General features: G+C 45.7%; 1 protein-coding gene and 1 long non-coding RNA gene across 2 annotated transcripts in view; one reads left to right on the top strand and one right to left on the bottom strand.

The window, feature by feature from the left end:
• iqgap1 (IQ motif containing GTPase activating protein 1) overlaps positions 1-24,803 on the bottom strand; it is a 115,132-nt gene that overhangs the window by 23,113 nt on the left and 67,216 nt on the right. The window contains exons 16-25 of the mRNA XM_043680495.2: positions 11,873-11,963; positions 9,629-9,796; positions 8,408-8,550; positions 7,470-7,640; positions 7,296-7,379; positions 6,259-6,330; positions 2,797-2,866; positions 2,213-2,421; positions 1,236-1,391; positions 332-495 (exon numbers count right to left, since the gene is read on the bottom strand). Coding sequence (XP_043536430.2) covers positions 332-495; positions 1,236-1,391; positions 2,213-2,421; positions 2,797-2,866; positions 6,259-6,330; positions 7,296-7,379; positions 7,470-7,640; positions 8,408-8,550; positions 9,629-9,796; positions 11,873-11,963 — 1,328 coding nt within the window. The remainder of the gene's footprint in view (positions 1-331; positions 496-1,235; positions 1,392-2,212; positions 2,422-2,796; positions 2,867-6,258; positions 6,331-7,295; positions 7,380-7,469; positions 7,641-8,407; positions 8,551-9,628; positions 9,797-11,872; positions 11,964-24,803) is intronic.
• LOC122542583 (uncharacterized) overlaps positions 20,298-24,803 on the top strand; it is a 32,086-nt gene continuing 27,580 nt past the window's right edge. Inside the window, exon 1 of the long non-coding RNA XR_015754129.1 lies at positions 20,298-20,743. This is a non-coding gene — a long non-coding RNA (uncharacterized LOC122542583). The remainder of the gene's footprint in view (positions 20,744-24,803) is intronic.

Raw genomic sequence — 24,803 nt, 5'->3', positions numbered from 1 at the left:
TGGTAGCAACATAGCAGTGAATAGACAATCCCCTCCCTACAACGTTGTAAATCTTACCGACAGCAAATGGGCTGCAGCCTTCAGCTCATCACCAGCTTCTCCAAGGCAACTGGAAACGGGTAATAAATGCTGGCCCAGCCTATCACATCACAGCCCGTGAATTAACAAAAGCAATCTCAAACACCTCAGTCTGAACCTGTCCCTCCAACCCTCAATCCCATTTCCAAACCGGATATTCATCAGGCTCTTTTTGACCGGATTTACCTGACAGTGACTGATCTGGAATTAGGGGGTAAGGAGCAGTAAAGGGCAGATGTGGGCAGGAACCTACTTGATTTCCTCTTGGAGGGCAGTCTTGAAGAGTTTCAGCAGCAGGTACTCCTCTCTCTGGTTCGAAGCATAGTTATAGAGCGTGAAAATGACCGAGTCCATGAACTTAGTGGATTTATTCTGAGGCATCTGAAAGATCAGCTTGGCCAGGTAGGTGGGGTTAGTCTGGAGAGAGAGAGCGAGAGAGAGAAAAACACACCCAATGTGACACTGATTTCCTACTCATTGAATGGAACCGTTGACTTTAAGTTGCCTTTTCCTAACTCCCTCCTGTTTTCTCATCAATGCTGTGCTGGATGACAGGGTTCCAGGCTGGACAGACTCAGACTGTCTACTGGACCCAGTAGGGGGTGGCTCACACACGACTGAGTTGGAAATTGATTATCACTGCAAAAGATGACCCCAGACATTTTCTACCAGAAGGATTTGCATTTTCATAGTCCCCTTTCACAAGTTCAGGGCATTGCAGAGCTCTTCACAGTTAATGAGGTATTGTTTTCCAAGTGCAGTCTTTGCTGTAGTTTGGGAAAAGCAGCAGCCAATTTGTGCACAGTAAAATTCCACATGAGATGGAATGAGATAATGACCAGATTGTAATGCTGGTTGAGGGATAAATATCGGCCCCAAGACACTGTTCACATGCGGGAAGCTGGGGCTTCTTAAAAGACCTTGTGCCTGACAGTTCAGCAGCCACTCAGTACTGCATGGAAGAGCCAAGCTGTAATTTATGCTCCAAATGTGAGAGAGGGACTCGAACCCACAATCTTCTGGTTCAGAGGCAAGAATGTTACACCCTGAGCCAAAGGTGACAACTTCAAAATGGGTGGGAAGAGTCAGTGATGGAGGGAGAGTGTACCCGAGGGAGCGGACCCAGTTGGGTGGGAAAGAAGCCAACTGGAGTTTACCTGGAGCAGGTAGAAGAGGTTCTGATAGGCCTCCAGCTTCATCCGTTTCTCCTTGCTCAAGGCCTTCAGGCCTCCTTTCTGCTTGTTGATCTGCATCATGTCTGACAGCTGCTCTTTGTTCTTCCGGGTCAGTTTCTTGCTGTGAGACACTACTTCCTGTAACGTTAGAAAGGTACCGTCAGCCCATCCAACCCATCCCTGCCATTGGTCACTATCTCATCATGTGACCAAGAACCTGGCTCTGGACTGGGGACAGTGGCTCACAAGCAGAGGCCTCCCAGCTCCCAACCATGTCATAATTTTCTGGGATTTCCCTGATATTCCCATTGTCCAGTCAATATTCCCAGGGTGATATATTTCCGGTGTGATTTTCTTACTGTTCAGGACAAAATTCCTGTTGTCTGGGGCAATATACCTGATGGTAGTCCCTGACCAATTACCCTGGCGCTTGGGACAAAATTCCTGTTAGCAGGAATAGGATTACCAGTACCTGGGATGGTTATTGCTGGCACTGTATTTCCAAAGAGTTATTCCCGTCAGCTTCATGAATGATATTCCTATCGCTGGAAATGGTGTTCCCATACTGGTATTCCCAGACTGATATTTCAAGGGACCTTTCCATTATTTTGGAATTGATATCTCATTACTAGGGACAACACTCCCATTATTCCAGAACCATATTCCCATTTCAGGAAGTGGTACTCCCAACAATCTGGGAGGGGGGAGTGATATTCCCACTATTCTGTGTATGATGCTTTGCGATTAACATTCCCATTATTCAGGGCTGATTTTCCAATTCTTCTGGGGAGAATATTCCTGATATTTCAGGGATGATACTCTGGTTACTTCAGTATCACTATTCCCTGTATTCTGGGGTCAACGTTCCTATTATTCTGGGTGATGTGCCCATTGGTCTGGGATTGATAGTCATTAGTTGGGTGATATTCCCACCGTTCCGAGGTTTTTATTCCCATTACCTGCAGCGTGATTTTGTTCTTCACCAGGAGCCCAATCTTTATATCCATTGTGTTGAGATCATTTTCTAGTTGCTGATTGGACCGGATCCGAGTAACCACTTCCTCTCTCAGTCGCATCATTTCCATCTCCTCCTGGAAATCCTGGTCACTCTGATCGAGCAGGTGCACAAACTTCCGGACAACGGCCATCGGAGGCTGCTCCGCATTGACTATCCGAGAAGAGAGGGTTAGTGAGAGAGGGAGAAAGGAGAGGACAGCCACAAAACAAATCCTATCCTGACACCGAGCTGCATTGGTTTCAGGTCAGCAATTTCCAATTAAAAGCATTAACCCTGTTGGCCCGGGCCCCTTACTCTCAGATTCCCAGACACTGGATCTTCCTGGTTCTCGTCTCTTATTCACCTCCCCAACATCCTACCTCCTCCCCAGTTCCTTCATTCCCTTTACCTTCTCTCTTCAAACTTTATGTGCTCTCTTTCTAAATACTTCCATCCCTCCCCTTCTTTGATCCAATAATCGAGGAATAAATGGATATATCACATCAAATGATGGATCTGGCACCGGTTCTTGAGTCTGATACTCACTCAGAGTTTTATAATCATCTCGGGCCTTGTTTGCTCTGATGAATGCCTGGATTTTAATAATATCAGACTCCTGGAAATAAATGAGAAAACTGGAGATCAGTATTAACCTCAGCAGGTGTTGTAGCTGTTTGAACCTGGAGTGAGACACACAGTCAGAATGATCAGGGAGCATCAGGCAGCTGGAAGGAACTAGATGGCTCATAGTTACTGACCCACCTGTACCGCAGAGACATGGGTCAGCTGATTCCAAACCAAACCCCTCTGCTTTGGATTTCCTCCACACACACTCCCTCACAAATCATAGCACCAAGATACAACTCTCAGTCAGAGGATCCTTGTAAATAGGAACAGAGTAGGCTATTTAGCCCCTCGCGCCTATTCAATTGTTCAACTGGATGATAACCAAAATTCTATCTATATGACCATCAGACATAGTAACAGGAGTAGGCCATTTGGCCCATCAAACCTGCTCCCCATTCAATGGGATCCTGGCTGATCTGACATTCTTCACATTCACTTTCCTGCCCTTTTCCTGTAACCCTTGATTCCCCAACTGGTCAAGAATCTCGCTATCACAGCTTTAAATGTACACAAGGACTCTGCCCCCACAGCTGTCTCTGTGGTTAGGAGTTCCAAAGGCACTTAACCCTCTGAGAGAAGAAATTCCTCCTCCGCTCCATCTGAAATTGGTGTCCCTTTATTCTGAGACTGCACCCTCTGGTCCAAGACTCTCCCCTGAGGGGGAGCACCCTCTCAGCATTGACCTTGTCGAGCTCCTTAAGAATCTGAAATGTTTTAATGAGATCACCTTTCATTCTTCTAAACTCCAGTGAGTGGATTCTAATCTGTTTAATCTTTGCTCATAAAATTCCATACTGGGATCATTCTTGTGAACCTTCTCTGAATTGCCTCTAATGAGATGCTATCTTTCCTCAAAAAAGCAGACTAGACTGCTCCCAGTGCTCCAGATGTGGTCTCACTGGCCCCTTGTACAGTTGCAGTAAGTCTTCCCCACTCTTACTCTCCAGCCCCCTTGAAATTAGGGCCAACATCCCATTGGCCTTCCTGATTACCGGCTGCACCCTGTGTGCTCGCTTTCTGTTTCTCAGGTACAAATGCCCTCAGGTACCTTTGGATTGCAGCTTCCTTTGGTTTTTCTCTATTTAAATAATGCTTTGTTCTTTTGTTCTCCCCTTGCACATCGTTAACATGTAGAAATCTATCAATTTCTGTTAGGAACACATCTGATAACAGACCCTCTACAGCCCTCTGGGGCAGAGAATTCCGAAAATTCCTCAGAACCTTAGTAAAGAAATTCTTCCTCATCTCAGTCTGAGGGCAGATTCCCTACTCAGAGACTTTAGATTCCCTTCAACCAGGGAACATCCTTCCTGGGTTTTCCCTGACAGACCCCAGCAAACATTCCTGGCAACATTACACCATGGTTGGAGTGGGACACGGTCAGGGGCTGCAAGCTGCACTTGGAGACTGAACAGCGATCAATCTAACCTCAGAGAAACTGAGATCTGCATTCCTGGATGGGGTGTGTAGGAGTTAGGGAAGGGTAAATGCTCAAGAGTTAATCAGAGGATCAGTAACAAAGGAGTGATCTCATTGTACAGTGGGTAGTTTCCCTGTCTCTGAGCCAGAAGCTCCAGCTATAAGCCCCGTTCCAGGACGTGGATGGTCATGCAGTTTGTAACATGGTCAGCCCATAAATCCTTCCCTTACGTCTGAACAGCAGGTGGTGAAAGGGGGAAGAGTCTCCTGATCAGCCATGTTGGATGCAGAATGGGGCATCTCAAACTAGGAGTGAGCACATTGGCAATCTGTCCCAGGAAACACCAGCCACAGGCACAGACAGAAGTAGTTTTTTTAGATTAGATTACTTACAGTGTGGAAACAGGCCCTTCGGCCCAACAAGTCCACACCGACCCGCTGAAGCGTAACCCACCCATTCCCGTACATTTACCCCTTTACCTAACACTACGGGCAATTTAGCATGGCCAATTCACCTGACCTGCACATCTTTGGACTGTGGGAGGAAACCGGAGCACCCGGTTGGTCTGCCTCAGACATCATACACTAGACACAGGAAGACCTTTGAGCCTGTAAGTCCAAGTGATAAGGAGCATGGATGATTACTCTTTTATTGTCCATATCCCAGCAAACAAGGCCAGAACTTGCTGCTGGATTGTTAATCCAGCAACCAGGTAATGTGCTGGGGACCCAGTTAAATCCTGCCAGGACAGATGGTAGAACTTGAATTCAACAAAAATCTGGTCTGAAGGGCCTAATGATGATCATGAATCCATTATCAATTGTTGGGAAAATCCCATTTGATTCACTCATGTCCTTTAGGGAATGAAACTGCCATCCTTACCTGGTCTGGCCTACATGTGACTGCAGACTCAAAGCAATGTGGTTGACTCTTAAATTTCCTCTGAATGCTTACGGATGGATAATAAACACTGGTCTAGCCAGTGACGCCCTCATCCCATAAATGAATAAAAAAAGGATCATCTTGCTTGGTGATTTCAGGGAAATTGCCGTAAGTCTGGAGTCACATGTAATCCAGATGAGGTAAGGATGGCAGATTTCATTTCCAAAATGGCATTAGTGAGCCAGATGGGTTTTTACAACAATCAATAACCAGCCTAGCATTTAATTCCAGCTTTATTTAAATACCACGTTGCTGAGCTGCGATTTGAACACCTGTCCCCAGCTCCTGGGCGTCTGGATTGCTAGTCTAGAGACAGTACCATTACAGGATTGTTAAAACAAAGGGCAAAAGAAATGATTTACACACAAATCTAACAGAATTCAACACCACACAGAAGGTCATGGATTGAAAAGAATTGAAAAATAAACAACGAGAGACTTTGTGTCATTACGCAGAGCGGTGATGATTTGGAAGGTGAATGGGAAATGAAATCAGAATCCAGAGGAAACTACTGGAAGCTACTGGGGAGGAATAATTTACAAAGACATGGGGAAAAGTCTGGATTGGAAAGATGCGAAATTTGACAGTGCCTTCGCAGAAATAGAACAAATGTGACCGTCCGAATCGTCATGTCCTCCTGTGCTGAGAGGTTTCAAGATTCTACAGAGCAGGTGGAGTTAATTCAGTCACATCACGACATCTACAAATCAATCAAAAAAGACTGGAAGAACGATAATAATGGTTGTGGGGGAGGATCAAACCTGGTACAATGGGTTAAAGCATACACCAATCCACAGGCTGGACACACTTCCCTTCAGATGTAAATAATTCTTGTGTAATTTCTGAACAGTTCTCCCTTACCTTTATTAGCTACTGCATTACCAGATAGTTTCCCGAGCTTTTTGAAGTCACAATACTTCAACTTTACTCAATTTATATTTTGACGAGAGGAAGCTGGTTAAAAAGGGCAAACCCCAGTGCGCGGTGTCATTAACCATGTAACAGATCACAACACTCACATGATCCTTAAAATACTTCAACCGATCTTGGTACTTCTTCCTGGCTTGCTGCATTCGCATTAACGACTGAATCTGTAACAGAAAGAGAGAGATAGAGAAAAGGTGAGAGGGAAGAAAGCAAGGGGGTGTTATGAAGGAGAGAGGAGGTGAAAGAGACAGAGAAAGGATGTGAAAAAGCGAGAAATTAGGGAAGGAGGGAGAGTGAGAGAGGGTGGAGTGACAGCATGAAAGAAAGGCAGAAAGGGGGAGAGAGAATGAAAGAAAAAACATACGAGGTTTGACCACAATACAACAGAGCTGGCCTGAGTAATGAGGCTGGACCCATTCAGACAGGAAACATAGAGTGAGTACCAGGGGCCAACATTGTACACAAGATGGACAGTATGTGTTATGTTGCTAGTCATTAATTTGGTGATGCAGGAAGTTATCTGTCTTCCACAATTATTCCTCTGCATTTCACAGTTCAATACAAACTCCACTTCACTTTCCTAACCAATTTCCCTCACTGGTAAAATCCAGCTCTTTTTGTTTGGATCTCCACCAGGAACTTACTCGTTCAACAAATTAAACAATTTACAAGCACCAACAATGACAAAAGGGACGAGGTGGGGGCTAAATCAAAGGCACTTGGAAGGAGAAATGTTGTACCCCAGCCCCTGGAGTTCCCAGCACTCTCGAAAAGCTTCAGGGTGAAAAGCTGCCGTTCGGTATATGATCCACTGAGGTCCAGTTGCTCTCTCATGTGTCTCTAGAGTATGTCCTGATTCATTCTCAAGGGGGACCATCAATCACGATATCGTCAGTGTGTATCTGGCCCAGTATATGTGCACATCGACATAGTGTGCCCAAGGGACTGGTATATGTCCACATTGACACCGTGTGTGTATCAGACATCAGTATATGTACACACTGACCTCAGATATGTGCTGGGGTTAATGAAGAGTGCTGAATCTCCTTGAATAATTCACTTAATGGGAGTCAACAATTTCCTAACCCCGATCACCCAAGTTGAATTCATAAAACAATTATCCCTTTACCTTCACCGCAGAGGCTGTGTTGTCTTTGAGGTACTGAAGCCTGTTCTTGTAGGCCTGCCTTTGTTTGTAACCTTTCCAGTTAGACTGTGGGGAGAGAAATGCCACAATTATATCTCACCAACCGACTACATCTAAAATGTTTCCTCAGAGTCTCAATACTCAGAAACCTCATACCTGAATAGCCAGGATTGCCGGCTGCTGTTTCTTCAGGAAGTTCATCCGATCTGAATATTCCCTTCGTACCAGGTAACCTCGGCAACGTGCCTGTAACTTAGTGATCAGGGTCTCGTTGGCCACCCACAGCTGCTCTCGGTTATAGGCAGCTGTCACTCCTGAAATCGTTGACTGTGGAGTGAGAGAGGGAGACAAACCTGTTACAGCTGAGGTGGGGGGAGAGAGACAATGGGAGACAGAGACAGAGAGTAAGAAAATGGTTTGTGTGTGTGAAAGAGAGAGAGAAATAGAGCGCAAGAAAGACGGAGGAATGAAGAAGGTCAATGAGTCAGACTGTGACAGAAAGTGAGTGATGGTCTGTGTCTGACAACAACAATTTGAGAAAGAGTGATTGCTCTGATTTGTCAATAATTATTACATGCTGTGACTATCAGGATAGGGAAGCAGCTGAATTATGCAGATCTGGGATTGTTCACATCCACCCCAAACAGGGCCTTGTCTCACCCGAAAGGCAGCAGCTGGGACAGTGCAGCACTCCTTCAGCACAGCACAGCAAGGTTAGCCTTGATTCCTGAGCTCAAGTGGGAACTGACCCTGGAACCTAATGATTCAAAGGTGACTGTGTGCTAACCACTGCGCCAAAGTTACGACACACACAATTCAGTTTGGGCATTCTGAATTTATCTTTTAAAAGCCTGCAGTATTTGTGGGGAGGATGTCTTGCAATACTGAGAATTGGGAAGTAGAGTTAGAGAAAATTATTTCAATGCAGAGAGTAAGAAAGAGGAGGAAGAACTTGGATATGGAGAATGAGAGGAAAGCCCCCTTTAATCTTTTACTTTGATCAATACAATTCTCACTGGCTTCCCCATTTCTGAAGTAACTTGGTTTTAATTTGAGACGTGAATCACAAGGTGGGATGGAAGAGTGTCCTGTACCTGGATTTCTTCCTTGCTCAGTTGTGTGTTGTTCTGGACAAACCCAGATGGCTGCTCCCAGCTTCCTTGCTTCGTCACCAGGTTATGGTAATAATGGTAACCTCCCTTCACCCAGTGCCTAACCCACTGGCTGCCGTTGTCACCTGCAGGCCAAAAGGGAACACATTCACACATTGCGCCACGTTGCCGTGGACCAACACACCCAATGCCAGACACCTCGACCTCCATCATCCAAAGGACACCACTTCATCCCGGCTCTCATCAAATGCACCTTCCATCCCCGTAAACACAGAGCTTTCCTTCACTGACCATTGGGCACAATGTAACCCAATGACTGAGAAACTAACCAATTGATGCCCCATGGTTGACACCCAATGACAAAGGGACCACTGTCCAATGTCACAGCTACCCCTGTGAAAGCGCTCAGATTAGATCAGAGTGTCAATGATATCAACACATTGTGCATATGATCAGCAAATAAAATTTTGGCACTGTCAGTCCAACATCTTAGAGTCAATCCAGTGCCAGGATCCAGTTCATTTTAATATGAACTCAGCCATATAACCCAACGTCTGGGCAGCATGGTGGCTCAGTGGTTAGCACTGCTGCCTCGCAGCGCCAGGGACCCAGGTTCGATTCCAGCCTCGGGTGACTGTCTGTGTGGAGTTTGCACATTCTCTCTGTGTCTGTGTGGGTTTCCTCCAGGTGCTCCTGGTTTCCTCCCACAGAACAAAAATGTGCAGGTCAGGTGGATTGGCCATGCTAAATTGTCCAAAATGTCAGGTACATTAGTCAGAGGGAAAAGGGTCTCGGTGGGCTACTCTTTGGAGGGTCAGTGTGGACTTGTTGGGCTGAAGGGCCAGTTTCCATACTGTAGGGAATCTAATCAGCCAACTTATGGAGATGAGCTGTGTCAGGTCCATGTCTTTTTCATTCAGGTTTGGGATGTGGTAGTTTTAGCAAGGCTAGTATTAATTACCCAACCAATGCTGTTTCTTGGGAACATAGTATGGACTCTTCTAGTTTGACCCTGATTGGAATGGCATTGAAGAATGTCAACCATGGCCTTGATGAATGGTGGAGTAGGCTTGAAGGGCTGATTGGCCTACTCCTGCTTCTATTTTTATTAATATGTCCTTCTAACCCTTTCCACTCCTACAATCAGTGACTGTTTCGAGGATTACTAATGGAAAAGAAATCACAGCAGTGCCACTCACTCACCTTCTGCCTTCTTGGCCTGTTTAGCCTCAGTCAGTTCCTGCCGATAGGTGTCATCACATTCAGAGGTGACTCCGTATAACCCAACATCTGGAGATCGCAGCGCACTCAGTATCTGGACTGTGTCTCCATGGTCTACTGCCTCATTGATAGCCAGAATGCCCAGAGAAACTAGACAGGTTAGAGAGAGAGATCACATTGTGTCACAAACCTCTCAGGGTTCAGATCTCTGGTCATTACAAACCAATCATCACATGCTGATGATCCAGAGGAGATAGTGCATTGTCAGGTCCAGTACTGAGTTCTGAAGCCCAGGACTACTTCAGGCTTTGTGTAACAGCATGAAATGTTATAATCAGTTCCAATCCGAGATGGATTAGGCCAAGGAGTTTGTGTGTGCGTGCATGTGGGTCACAATCTGTTTATACACGTGTGTGTGTGTCTTGGTGCATGATCAGATATCAGCAGAGGTGAGTGCAGGTGTTACAGTGAGCACATGTCTGCAAGTATGTTCTAGTTGAATGTGGTACCATGTGTAAGTGTGCGTGTTGGTGTGTGTTCTAGTGAGTGTGTCAGCATTAGTATATGTGTTGTTGAGTACATACTGACAAACTTACAGCATAAGTGTGTGCGTGTTACTGAGTGGAGGCATATTCTGAGTGTGTCCCTGAGTGTGAGAGTGTGTCCCTGAGTGTGAGAGTGTGTCCCTGAGTGTGACTGAGTGTGTCCCTGAGTGTGAGCGTGTGTATTGGTGCTCAGTGAGCAATGACAGGATCAAATGTCACCCACTCACACGCAGTTCCGTGATTAACCCGAAGATCAGCTCATGGGCATTGCAGCCTTGCGACTGGGAAGGAATTGTGAGAAATGTTGGCTGCATGGATTTTAGTAAAGCCTTTGACAAAGTTCTGCATAGTATTCAGGGGAACACCAGCAGTGTTCCACGGGGATCAGTACAGAGTCCACTGTTGTTTGTCATTTATATAAACGATTTGGATGAGAATTTAGGAGTTAGTGAGTTTGCAAATGACACCAAAATTGGTGGTATAGTGGACAGGGACGATGGTTGTCTAGGATTACTAAGAGATCTTGATCAATTGGGCCAATGGGCTGAGGAGCAGCAATGGAGTTTAATTTGAATAAATGCGAGGTATTGCATGTTGGTAAAACCAACAAGGGCAGGGCTTATACAAATGATGGTCGAACCCTGGGTAGTGTTGTAGAACAGAGAGACTTTGGGGTTCAGATACATGCTTTTGAGTTTTGCATCATAGGTCGGCAGGGTGGTCAAGGTGTTTAGCATGCTTGCCTTCACTGCTCAGACCACTGAGTTTAGGAGTTGGGACGTCATGTTGAGATGGTACAGAGCATTGGTGAGGCCTCTTCTGGAATACTGTGTTCAGTTCTAGTCACCCTGGGAATGGAAGATTTGAGTTATAAGGAAAGGCTGGATCGGCTGGGACGTTTTTCATTGGAGTATAGGAAGTTGGTAGGTAACCTTATGGAGGTTTATAAAGTAAGGAGGAGCATAGATAAGGTGAATAACAAGGATCTTTTCCCTCGAGTGGGGGAGTTCAAAACTAAGGGACACATTTTTAAGATAAGAGGGGAAAGAGTTTTCACACAGAGGGTGGTTTGTGTGTGGAATGAACTGCCAATGAAAGTGGTGGATGCTGGTACAATTACAACATTTGAAAGACGTTTGGACAGGTACATGAATAGGAAAGGTTTAGAGGGAGATGGACTAGTTTAGTTTGGGAAACTTGGTTGGCATGGACGAGTTGGACCGAAGGGTCTGTATCTGTGCTGTATGACTCTATGAGACAGGTGTTTTCTGATTGGTTCAGGCCACCTGGGCAGAATGAGATTTATTTTACATTAAGGGGTGACATGGTGGTTCACAGCAGCAGGGTCCCAGGTTCGATTCCAGCCTCGGTCGACTGACTGTGTGGAGTTTGCACATTCTCCCCGTGTCTGCGTGGGTTTCCTCCAAGTGCTTCAGTTTCCTCCCACAGTCCAAAGATGTGCAGATCAGGTGAATTGGTCATGGGAAATTGCCCGTAGTGTTAGGTGCATTAGTCAGAGGGAAATGGGTCTGGGTGGGTTACTCTTTGGAGGGTCGGTGTGGACTGGTTGGGCCGAAAGGCCTGTTTCCACACTGTAGGGAATCTAATAAAAAAAATTAAGGTCACATTTGAAGGTTGTCCTGCTGGATCTATTTTGTGGCAGGAAACAGCAGAAACTCACATTTCTCTGCATCTTGTGTGTCCTTGTTGGATTTCCAGACGGTGTCCTGAATTTCGTCGAGCCAGAGCACGGCAGAATCATCCTGAGTCTCCTGTGGAGAGTCAAAGTCATCAGTGGCTGCACTGTCAGGCTGAGGGAGAAACTACCCACACTGGGCTAACTGGGAAATCAGGGGCACCATGGTGGTTCAGTGGTCAGCACTGCTGCCTCACAGCGCCAGGGACCTGGGTTTGATTCCAGCCTCGGGCGACTGTCTGTGTGGAGTTTGCACATTCTTCCTGTGTCTGTGTGGGTTTCCTCTGGGTGCTCTGCTTTCCTCCCACGATCTAAAAATGTGCAGGTCAGGTGAACTGGCCATGCTAAATTTCCCAGAGTGTTCAGGGATGTATAGATTAGGTGCATTAGTCTGGGGTAAATGCAAAGTAGTAGGGGAATGGCTCTGGGTGGGTTGGTCTTTGGAGGGTCCGTGTGGACTGGCTGGGCCAAGGGCCTGTTTCCACACTTTAGGAATTCTATTAAATTGAAAAAAAATTTAAAAGTGTGGCTGACCATTGTTCTCAATAGTCAACAAAACCCCAATAACAGGCACTGTCCTACACTTAAATAAAACAAAGAACTGCAGATGCTGAAACAAAACAGAAATTGCTAGAGAAGCTCAGCAGATCTGGCAGCATCTCTAGAGAGAAAGCAGAGTTAATATTTCGAGTCCAGTATTCAGTTCTGAAGAAGGATCGCCGAACCCGAAACGTTAATTCTGCTTTCTCTCCACAGATGCTGCTGGAACTGCTGAATTTCTCCTGTTTTTGTTACTGTCCTATACTTGCTGTCAATATTTGCCAAAAGAAATGTTCACTTTTAAAGTGTATTTTACAACATCAGGAGCTCTCAGTCCTGAAGTATTTCTGAAGCATGATTAGTATTGCGATATTTGGACAGCATGAATTTTTAATTATTTTGTGCATTGGGCAAGAAAAAGAATCATGTTTGAATTTCTTTTTGATTATTGTTGCTGGTTTACTTCCTTGGTTTACTGAATCATAGGTGATATTTATGCTGTAAATATGCATCTGTGAAATATGTTTGTTTCAACTGCGTGGATGAAATCTTCCACTCATTTTAATGCATGTCGCTAAAACATGTTGAGCGGCACAGTGGTTAGCACTGCTGCCTCACAGTGCCAGAGTCCCGGGTTCAATTCCCATCTCAGGCAACTGTCTGTGTGGAGTTTGCACATTCTCCCTGTGTCTGCGTGGGTTTCCTCCCACAGTCCAAAAATGTGCAGGTTAGGTGAATTGGCCATGCTAAATTGCCTGTAGTGTTAGGTGAAGGGTAAATGTAGGGGAATGGGTCTGGGTGGGTCTTTCTTCGGAGGGTCAGTGTGGACGTGTTGGGCTGAAGGGCCTGTTTCCACACTGTAACTAATCTAATCCTAATGTTCCTGTAAATTTATCTGCAAGGAGCCAGTCATTTCAACTGTAGCACTTTATTGAGAAGGTCAGCTGACTTCTAGACTTATCAGGAAAGTAGGTCAGTCAGAATGTTAATAGATCTTAAATAATTGACAAAACCAATGGTAAAACAGAGAATAATTTCCACGTGAGGGCGTTGAGATATGGAGGAAGGATGTTGAAATCAGATTTCATAGGCACTTTTAAAATGTAGTTGGATATTTGGTGAATTGGAAAAAAACATCAGATGTGGAATAAGGTGGACAGCTCTGGTATGACTTGCTAAATGAACTTCTCATGTACTTTCAGAATCTGCATTAGGCTGTCATCACTGAAGGTGCTCCATCATCACTAATGGGTGGGGTGGGGTGGGTTGGGCTGAACAGGCAGAGCTTCACTAACTCCACCAGGGGGTGCCCCAACAGCCATGATACACTGTTTCCACCAGGGGGCGCCCCGACAGGCTGCAGCACACTGGCTCCACCGGGGGGGAGGGGGTGGGGTTTGGACCCTGTTCTTTGAGGGACAAAGACCCCTCAGTTACAGCCATTGAGTTAATGGGCCTTGTACCACAACCATATGTCATTGACTGTTCAGAGACACAGGCTTCTTTGTATCCAGTGAGTGCCAGAAACAGACATTCCTCACACCGAGTCTCACATGGACAGCTGTTTCCAAAGATGCTCATTTCTGAACTGTAATTCTATCCCTCTTCTTACTGATGCTGGCTTTTAGAATGGTTTTGCGTCCAATGGTAACTCAGTAACAACTTGCAGTTTAAAAAAAACACTAAGATGTAGATGTGAGGGCTGTGGTGAGATCCTGCGTTTGGACCCAACAACACACAGTGAGGTAGTCAAACTCAGCAGAGACGACAGAGGTAATTAACATGGATAGAGGTTTGACTAACCAACAGGAAGCAGAGAGTCAGGGTGACTAGGCTGTTTTTAGAAAGGCAACTGGAACTAGTGGGATGTTGGAATTATTTATAATCTTGGATTGAGGGAGTGACTGTATTGCAGGTTTGGCAGTGTGTGTGTGGAGAGAAAGCAGGATTAACATTTCAAGTCCTGTCACACTCTATCAGAACTGACAACAGCTAGGAAAAGGTGGTACTGTATTTAGTGGACAACTGCAGGAGATGTGAGTAGATAGGTGGAGATACAGCCCAGAGAGAGAGAGAGAGAGAGATGTGAAAGGGACAGGCAGATGAGGGAACTATTGATAGTGGGCTAGGACAGATGGGTTGGCCGTGCTGAAAGCTTCACAACCAATGAGAAACTTTGTAAAAGTAGAGATTATAGTTATGAATAAAACATTGCAGATGATTGGTAGGCAGCAAAGTCTCTTTGTCCCATGAGATTACTGGGATGGAGGAATCAGCTGTCCAAAAATGTACCCTCACCCAATCTCAGCCATATCAGGGTCCAACCACCTTCAGACCCCAGTGCACAATGTCAGGGAAACTTCAAATAGGAAGAGAGAGAGAGACATGAGAAAGGAAGAGATAAAAGAGGGGCTGACTATCTCCCCCACACCCCCCTCAGCAGAAAACTACTATTTGAACACTTTTAAAAATGTTTTACCCTTTCAGGGATACATAAAAAGGGGGTTGAAAGCCAACTGCTACCTCGGTCTGTGTGTACTAGTGAACAAGTACTGGTTCACTAGTACACACTAGTTGTTTGAAAACGTGTACTGCGCAGGTCAAAGATGCACTCACTAGTCACCCCTGCATTGTGGGTAAAATACCTCTCTCACTTTGACTGCTAGAAAGTCAGCCTGTAAACAAATCAGTCCCAAGGAAACAGGGTTAGATGGACTTCCTCAGCCTGTGTGCTACCAGCCAACTACCATAATTAAGAAACCAAAGGATTTCAAATAAACCTGCGAAAGCTAACAACCCTGAAACTGACTGTTCAGCCCTAACATGCCACGACGTACTCTTCACGTATGATCCAGAGAGACTGGTCAGTAAATATTTAACTTTATCTTTGGGACTCTCATCTGGGTCCGATTGTATTCTATTAAGCTTTTTATGCTTGGTAACTCAAACTCACTCTTCTGTTTACACATGAGCATGGGGTCAACTTGGCTCTTTTTAAAGCATGTTAATTTGGTCTTGGAGGAGGGTATCCACAAAAGGAGGGGGGTGATTCAATAAAGAAAGGGAACCAAATCAGCCCTCTTCACATGGGACTGAAATGATTTAGGATGTCTGCCTGAAACTGTGCTAACTGGGGAAACCTTGCCCAGGGTCTGGTCATAATGGTCCATGCAGCTTTGGACTGGGAGAAGGCTAGGTCCTGAGCAGGAAATCTACCGCAGCTTGTGTCCCCAGTCCATCACTGATTCCCGTTCAGGAAAGATCTCATGTTGGGTCGTGTTTTGTGTTGAAGATGGACCAGTGTATGAAGACACAAAGCCTCTGAGGCTGGGTTACGAGGAGAGGTAGATCAGCCTAGTTCCTGGTGAGTTTATTTAAACATATGGCCCCTTGATGTTCACTCAAAAGTAATCAGAGCAAGACGGGCCACAGGAGCAGCAGTCACCAGGTCACAGCAATACAGACTGGACATTATGCAAAACATTGAGCTCACCTCTCAACGGCAGAACTGAAAACTAACAGCTTGCCTGAGGGCTCACTTCAATCACCATAGCAACTTACCACAACAAAGATGCAGTGATGCGACAGAGTGAAATTACCAAGAACATCAGCCATGTCAGTCACAACTCTCTCTTTCCTGAGAGAGTCCCGAGTGCAAATCCCACAAGAGAATATGGAACATAAAATCCAGTCTGACACTCATAGGCTCGGCCGCATCCAGGCACAGGAGATACTCCCTCATTCCCTCCTCCTTTAAGGTGCTCATCAAAACCTGTCAGCCCAAGCTTGGGGTCACCTGTCCTCATGTCAAACATGATGGATTACCCACCCGTGAAGCACCTCGGAGCATGTTACTGTGGTAAAGGTGCTACATAAGTGAAACTAACTGTTAGTGAAATATTTTTAAAGAGATAGTTGTACTGAGTAACATCAGGAGTAAGGGAAAGTCAGGATCAATGTAATAAGGAATACAAATGATTGAAAGTAGAACAAAGTTCATGTGAAGGAAATATAGGAACCGCAGTGGACCATTCAGCCCCTCGAACCTGCTCCACCATTCATTGAGATCATTGTTGACCTGTGGCCTAACTCTGTTCACCTGCCTTTGGTACATATCCCTTAATACCTTTAAAACTTTCAAGGTTCGGCAGCACAGCTCGATCAAGTGGAATGTGTGGCCTGTCGTACATGGGAAGTCATGGACCCTGCCAACATCCTAAACGATGACGTGTGCAGGAAGTGCGGCCCGCTGCAGAGTTCCATTTCGGTGTTAGAGTGGCATATCCGTGAGGTTGAGAGTTACATGGAATGCATGTTCAGAGAGCTGGTCACACTAAAGCTCCACAGCCTGCAGGCTGAAAGGGAACAGATAGCTAAAGAGCTCCCTGGAGTCCTGCTCACAAATGGGGTTCCATTTTGGGAGCTAATGAAGGTATTAGTAGCTCAGGGGAAGGCAGACAGAGCCATGTTTGTGGCACAAGTGGACTGACTGTACAAGACAAGAGGAACAGCGATAGTAATTGGACAGGTATGGGGAATAAACAGGCCCTTCTCTGGCCATTGATGTGACTCCAGGATGGTGTGGTGCCTCCTTGGTGCGAGGGACTAGGGTGCCACAGAGTGACTGCAGGACATTATTCTGGGGGAAGGTGAACAGCCAGAATTCAGGGACCACGTTGGTGCCAATGATTTGGGTTGAAGGGGAAAGGGGGTCTTGCAGTCAGAATTTAGGTTAGCTAGGTTTAAAAAAACACAAACAGGACCACAGGGATCTCTAGATGATTCCCAGAGGCACACCTGAGTACAGGAATAGGAGGGTAAGGCAGATGGATGCAAAACACGAAAGGTGGTAAGATGGAGGTCTTTCGATTCCTATGAGTTGCTCTGAGAAGATGACATCTGTATAAGGCGGATTGGTTGCCTGCCTCTGAACAGAGCTGGCACTGAGCACCTTTCAGAGGGTTCTGCAGGTGCTGTTGGGAGTGTTTTAAACAAACTCAGCAGAGATGTGGGAACCAAGAGAGAATATTAGTGAGGAATACCAGGTTGCACAAAATACTAGGAGAGATGGGTAACACTTGTATAGAGAATAGAAAGTCAATAGGTGGAGTCAGAGGAAGGGAAAAAGTAATAAAGTTTAAATTAAGATTACTGTGCATGATCACCCCCTACAATGTTTACGGGAAATCACAGATTAATCTTCCAACTGATTGAGTTGGGATTCCCATGGTAACAGGGTCTACCCAGCTGGAACTCAACACCTGAGCCTTTTGTAAAGCAGACTTAGAGGAGGGGGAAGAGGGTTGGCTTAGTGGTATTGTTGCTAGACTAGCAATCTAAAGCTCCAGGTTCAAATTCACTGCCCCCCCTCCCCCCACCCAAACTAAAATATAAAGCAGACTCAAGGGGTTTTTGTGGTAGAGTCGTGAGGATGGTGCTGGAAAAGCACAGCTGGTCAGACAGCATCCGAGGAGCAGGAGAGTCAATGCTTCAGGGATAAGCTTTAGTGGTAGTGTCCCTACCTCTGACCCAGGAGGCCTTGATTTAAGTCCCACCTGTTCCAGAGAAGTGTCTGAACAGATTGATTAAAAATATGTATAATAGTTAATTTAAAAAATGAGAGGCATTATAAGTATGAGGCATTTTGGTTAGAAAAACATTGAAAGACAATATAAAATTGGGGGTACAATTCTAAAGGGGTTGCAGGAGCAGAGAGTCCTCGGTGTAAATGTGCACAGATCATTGAAAGTGGCAGACAGATGGAGAGAGCACAGTGTCCTTGGTTTTCTTAATAGGGTCACAGAGTAGAAAGCATGGAGGTGATGTTGAACTTGCACAAGACACTGATTGAACATCAGCTAGAGTATTGTGTATAATTCTGGGCACTACAGTAAACACATTAGAGAGAATGTAGAAGAGATTGAGAGAACAATTCCAGCGATGAGAAACTTCAGTTATGAGGGCAGATTGGAGACATTGGGATGAATCCCCCTGAAGAGGAGAAGGCTAAGAACTGAATCGGAGAGAATTTTTAAAAATCCTGAGAGACCTGATAGTGTAGCTGGGGAGAAACTGTTCCCACTTGTAACAGGATCAAGGATGAGAGGGCGCAGGTTTAAAGTGATTTATAAATGTAAGAAATGTGATGAGAAAAAAAAATCCTTTTGTGGTTTGAGTCTGAAATGCGCTGCCTGGGAGCCTGGTGGAAACAGGTTCAACTGAGGAGGGAATTGGATTTAATTCAAAACGTCACAGGTATACAGGGGAAAGACAGGAGAATGACACAGTCACAATGCTTGCTGTCGATCTGGGGTAGGCATGATGGGCTCAGTGCCTCTTCTTGCACTGTAAATATTCTGATTCTGTTACTGTTTGACTCTGGTGGCATCATAATATATCCCTGACCCGCAGACATTCAGTCTGTCTCACACACATGTAGGTCTATGGGGTGAATTTACATTTACAGATTTCTAGATACATTGTATTTTGTTCGAAAAGCACACAATCTGTAGGCATGATGTGGAGGAGCCAGTGTTAGACTGGGTGGTCAAAGTTAAAAATCACACAACACAGGTTTATTTGGAAGCACTAGCTTTTGGAGCGTTGCTCCTTCAACAGGTAACTAGCGAGATAGGATCAAAGGACAAAGAATTTATTGTAAAAGATCAAAGTGTCATACAACAATTTTATAAATTCCTACTTTGGAAATAGAACCAGTCTGACTCAAGATTGGAATATAGACAGACTCTAACCTCATACCTTTAATGCATTGTCTGAGCTGAGCTGTCACCTTTTCTTTTATAAAACCTTAAGTTATCTTGGGAATGTCACTTGAAAGAAGTTCTGGGATTTACATATTAATGAATCAAAACCTGCAACCCATTCTAAGTGATTAAGACTTAACAGCAATCCAGGTTTGTTCAATACATTGCATCAGTTATCTGACACTTTGATCTTTTACACTAAATACTGTGTCCTCTGATCCTGCCCCACTAGCTACCTGATGAAGGAGCAGCGCTCCAAACGTTTGTACTTCCAAATAAACCTGTTGGACTATAACCTGGTGTTGTGTGATTTTTAACTGTCTTACACACACCAACAGGGGTCACTAGATAGGAATGAAGGGCAGGAACCCTGGTTGTTTGACCCTTTACTATCCAAAGCATAACTTCAGCACACACCTGCTCTCACATTCAGTCTTGACTGAGATTGGACCTGGGCTTGGGCCCACACCCATTGGAGAATTCAGCCACTGAACCCAAGGGGAGATTTAATACAAAGTGCCTGCAGTCTTGAGGCAATAATTTAGTCTGCCAAGAGTCTGTCTCTCTCTACCCACCCACCCTCCCCGTCACCCAGTGGTTTAATTTGGTTGCTGTGTTACTGGGATTGGCACAGAGAGACACAAAGGAATCATTCACTAACTAAACAGTCACCTGGAACTAGAACAGACAGCTTTGTTCAAGGCGGGACTCCAACACAACTCAAAACACAACGCCCCAGTTCCAAAGCTGAGTCAGACAGAGGAAGAGGGAGTAATGGACGGAAGGGGCAAAAAGGGAAAGATGGGGGGGGGGGCAGCGAGGGGGTGTGGGATGAGGGGGAGTGGGTGAGGGAGTGAGGGGTGAGGGTTGGGAGCAATAGTGAGTGAAGAAATAAGGGAGGGAAGGAGGTGAGTGCAAGGAGAAAGACAGGGAAGCAGGAAGAGTGAGGATATGGGGGTAAGAGAGAGAGAGGGAGAGCGAGGGAGGGGGAGAGAAGTGGGAGAGATGGGGGTAGGAGGAGTGAGGAGATTGGGAGGGAAGGGGAAGTGGAGGGAGAGCAGCAAGCAGAGACATAGTTAACTCTGAGGGGATAGGGAGGGTCTGGCTGTTGGAGTGATGCCATGAGCTTTTGACATTCCTGACTGAGTGTAAGACTGGGGTCTGAGCTCAGACTGTTTTGAACTGATGATCCCATCAGGAACTTCCTGGATCTTAAACCCCAAACAGCAACACGGAAAATCAAACACTCATTAATCCATAATGAGGCAGCACCAGAAGATAAACAGGATGTGAACAATGTTCTCAGTCCCTGTGGAGCAGAACTCAGGTTTTTTTTAAATTGCTGCTTGTGTTTTGATCTTGTAAACGACAGTCTGTGTGAACAGGAATAAATTACAGGGTTTCTGGAGGTATGTTTTTAAAATTCCAATCTCGATCTGACAATCAGACACAATATTGGAATTTGCTGGGAATGGTTCCACCTGTCAGAATATCTGTCGCCCTGGCTCAAGAGTGCGTGTGTGAGAGAGGGAGAGAGAAAGACACATACAGGGTAAGTGAGAGAGAATGTGCAAGCGAGTATGTGTCTGCGAGACAGAGTGTGTGAGATAGAGAGAGTTTGAGAGAATGAGTGTGTGAGGGAGACAGAGTGTGAGGGAGTTTGTGTGAGGGAGAGAGCGTGTTTGAGGGAGTGAGTGTGAGAGAGAGTGTGAGGGGAGAGAGTGTGAGGGAGTGTGTGTGAAGGAGAGAGTGTTTGAGGGAGTGAGTGAGTGTGAGTGTGAGAGAGTGTGAGGGGAGAGAGCGTGAGGGGAGAGAGCGTGAGGGGAGAGAGCGTGAGGGGGATAGAGAGAGAGAGAGTTGAGAGAGACAGTATGTGAGAGATAGAGGGTGTGAGAGTGTGTGTGAGAGAGAGAGAGAGTGTGTGTGTATGTGTGTGCGAGAGTGTGAGTGTGTGTGGGGTGTGGGGAAGGCAGGACAGAATGTAAAGGTTAGGTAACAGAGTTGCCCTGGCAACCTGTTCAACACGCAAACAGCAACGATTCAATTAACTCAGAAACACGATGGGGGCGAGGCAGGCAGCGTCAGCAATTCCACGATTCACATTGGATTGGTCTAAAAGTACCCTTCTCAGCGAGCTGACCCCCAGAGGGGAGTGTTAATTTGAATAATGCAGAACCAGCTGCTCTCACTGATACACATACCTTCTTCAATATCTTCCCAGGGTCTAGCCTCTCCCAGTCTCACCATCCATTCCTCCAGTACCTCCCGCCTCAGTGCCCAGATGGTGAGAGTCTGACATTTATCATTCTTGTATTTGTCCTGATGAGTGCAAGGTGGAAAGCTTCAGGTGACACACCTCCATCTGCTACAACATTTCGGTGTCTGATCATCATGCATCAACAGAGTTCCTGAACGTGGGCCCAGAATATTTGACCATAGAAACCATCACCACCGAGGCCAGGTCTATCTGTACCCGCTGCCTGCGGTCACTTTTTTAAAAAAATCATTCACGGGATGAGAGTGTCGCTGGCCTAGACCAGTATTTATTGCCCATCCCTAATTACCCAGAGGACAGTTAAGAGTCAATCACATTGCTGTGGGACTGGAGGCACATTTCAGCCAAACCGGGTAAAGATGTCAGATTCCTTCCCTAAAGGACATTAGTGAACCAGATGGGTTTTCCCAACAATTGACAATGAATTCATGGTCATCATTTGACTGCTAATTCCAGATTTTTATTGAGTTCAAATTCCATCTGCTGTGGCAAGATTTGAACCCGGGTCTCCAGAATGTGCATGGAAATGGGTCAGGCATGGCTTTGGAATGAGGGTCTGGTTACAATCAGTTAACTTGGCCCTCGATCGAACCTTGGTTCGAACAGTGGGGGAGGGGGCAGCTGTATTAAAACAGGGTGAACTTGATGCAGTGGGAAACAGTGGCACACTCAGGCAGTGCTGCCTTTCCTGTTTTACAACAGCGATTGCACAGCAGACCCACACAGGCTTTAAGAATGTTGTAAGGCCACAAAAGGCTGTGAGGAAATGCAAGTTCCTCTTCTTCAGAATCTACATACAACATTAGGAGGCTCCCAGTGAGCAGAGGAGAGACCCTGGGGAGTAACAGGGAGGGTCAGAAGGTGCTGGGGGGGGTGTCAGTGTGAATGGGGAGGGGGGGGGAAATGGGAGTCATGGCTCATCCACAGGGGCAATAGGTGACTAGGCCCCAAATGCTCACCCCTGGTCCCAGGCTTTGGGCCTAAATTGGCAAAAAAACAACTACACCTGACAGAAGCACAGAACATGGTCATACAGAAAACAAATTATGTTTAGCTAAACACTGCAATCCATACAACTGGATTGTTCCTCTGCACTCCCCTCCAAAAAGCAGAGCATGGTGTCTGCCCACTTCCTGTGGTGGGAAAGAGTAACAGGAAACCAAGGGCATAGCTTGGGCCTACAAGAAGTGGTCAAAGCAACCAAAGGCAGCACAGTGACTCAAAGCGCGAGTCTTGTCAATGTTTGCCTGACAATCTTCTGTCACTTTTTTTTCTCAAATAAGAGACTAAAGGAAAGCAATGGAGGCACTGGGAGGTCATGTGGGTCAAGTCAGTGTCGAGACAGCAACAACTACTTAGTCACATCTTGCTCATTTAACATTCTCAAATCCTGAAAGGAGTACAGTATATAAGAAAATAACAGGAGCAGGAGTAGTCCATTCAGCCCCTTAAACTTGCCCCATCATTCAACTTTGGGGCTGATCTGGCCCAGGCTTCAACTCTTCTGTGCCAGCTCCTGACAGCCCTCAACTCTCTGCTATTTCAACAATCTCTCTACCTCCTCTTTAAATACCCTCAGTGATCCAGCCACCACAACTCTCTGCAGTGGATCATTTCCGACATCCATGACCCTCTGGGAGATGAAATTCCTTCACATCAGTTTTAAATGGGAGTTCAGTATTCTGTAATTATGTCCCTCTTTTGAGATTTCCCACTCGTGGAAATGTCTTCTCAACATCAACCCTGTCAAATACCCTCAGAATCTTCTATGTTTCAATAGGATTGTCCCTCATTCTTCTCAACTCCAATGATTAAAGGCCTAACCTGATTAGTTGCTCTATACAAGTCAATCCTTCATCCCAGGTATCAGCTGAGTGAATCTCTTTTGTTCAGATCAGAATGGTGATGTATTGCCGTGGGGATTAGAGACCCTCAGTTGTTGCAGGGGGTCACACAGCGAGGGTAGTGGGACACACTCACTGGATACATGGCCCGGGTGCTCCCTTCCAGTATTCACTCCTCCCTCTTACAGTCATAGAGTCATAGAGATGTACAGCACAGAAACAGACCCTTCGGTCCAACCCGTCCATGCCAACCAGATATCCCAACCCAATCTAGTCCCACCTGCCAGCACCCGGCCCATATCCCTCCAAACCCTTCCTATTCATATACCCATCAAAATGCCTCTTAAATGTTGCAATTGTACCAGCCACCACCACTTCCTCTGGCTGTTCATTCCATACACGCATCACCCTCTGCATGAAAACGTCCCTTAGGTCTCTTTTACATCTTTTCTCTCTCACCCTAAACCTATGCCCTCTAGTTCCGGATTCCCCCCATCCCAGTGAAAAGACTTTGTGTATTTACCCTATCCATGCGCCTCATGATTTTATAAACCTCTATAAGGTCACCCCTCAGCTTCCAATGGTCCAGGGAAAACAGCCCTAGCCTTTTCAACCCTATAGTTCAAATCTCCAACCTTGCAACATCCTTGTAAATCTTTTCTGAACCCTTTCAAGTTTCACAACATCTTTCCGATAGGAAGGAGACCAGAATTGCACGCAATATTCCAACAGTGGCCTAACCAATGTCCTGTACAGCTGCATCATGACCTCCCAACTCCTGTACTCAATAATCTGACCAAGAAAGGAAAGCATACCAAACGCCTTCTTCACTATCCTATCTACCTGCGACTCCACTTGCAAGGAACTATGAACCTGCACTCCAAGGTCTCTTTGTTCAGCAACACTCCCTAAAACCTTACCATTAAGTGTATAAGTCCTGCTAAGATTTGTTTTCCCAAAATGCAGCCCTCGTATTTATTTAAATTAAACTCCATCTGCCACTTCTGTTGTAATCTGAGGTAACTGTCTTCGCTGTCCACTACACCTCATCTGCAAACTTACTAACTGTACCTCTTATGTTCACATCTTCACTGATGATAGTGTGTTCCCAAAATACCCCCAAAGATTCCATTCCTTCCTTATTCCCTGGTGAATCCTATGCAGTCAGACAGTGGTCAAGGGCAGATGGGGAATGTCTGGAGTGTCACATCTCCAGAGAACAGCTGTGGCTTGCAACTCCCTGCTACCCTTCCAGAACACAATAGCCAGGTGCTACAACCATAATGTGCACAGCAAGGTCCAACGGTTAGTGATTTCAGTCACCACCAAAACTGATTTAGCTATTGGCCAAGGTTGGATTTCAGCTAGGCACCAGAACACCCCCTTTCTTTTTTAGCTGGAGCTTTGTAGGATCTTTAAACAGTCATAGAGTTGTACAGCACGGAAACAGATACTTTGGTCCATCTAATCCATGCTGACCAGATATCCGAAAA

The sequence above is a fragment of the Chiloscyllium plagiosum genome, unplaced genomic scaffold, assembly GCF_037043375.1.
Source record: "Chiloscyllium plagiosum isolate Xiang-an unplaced genomic scaffold, Cpla_swu_hap1 HiC_scaffold_42, whole genome shotgun sequence".
Classification (NCBI taxonomy): domain Eukaryota; kingdom Metazoa; phylum Chordata; class Chondrichthyes; order Orectolobiformes; family Hemiscylliidae; genus Chiloscyllium; species Chiloscyllium plagiosum.
Note: the sequence above shows the minus strand (reverse complement) of the source record. Positions and strands in the feature narration are given on the sequence as shown.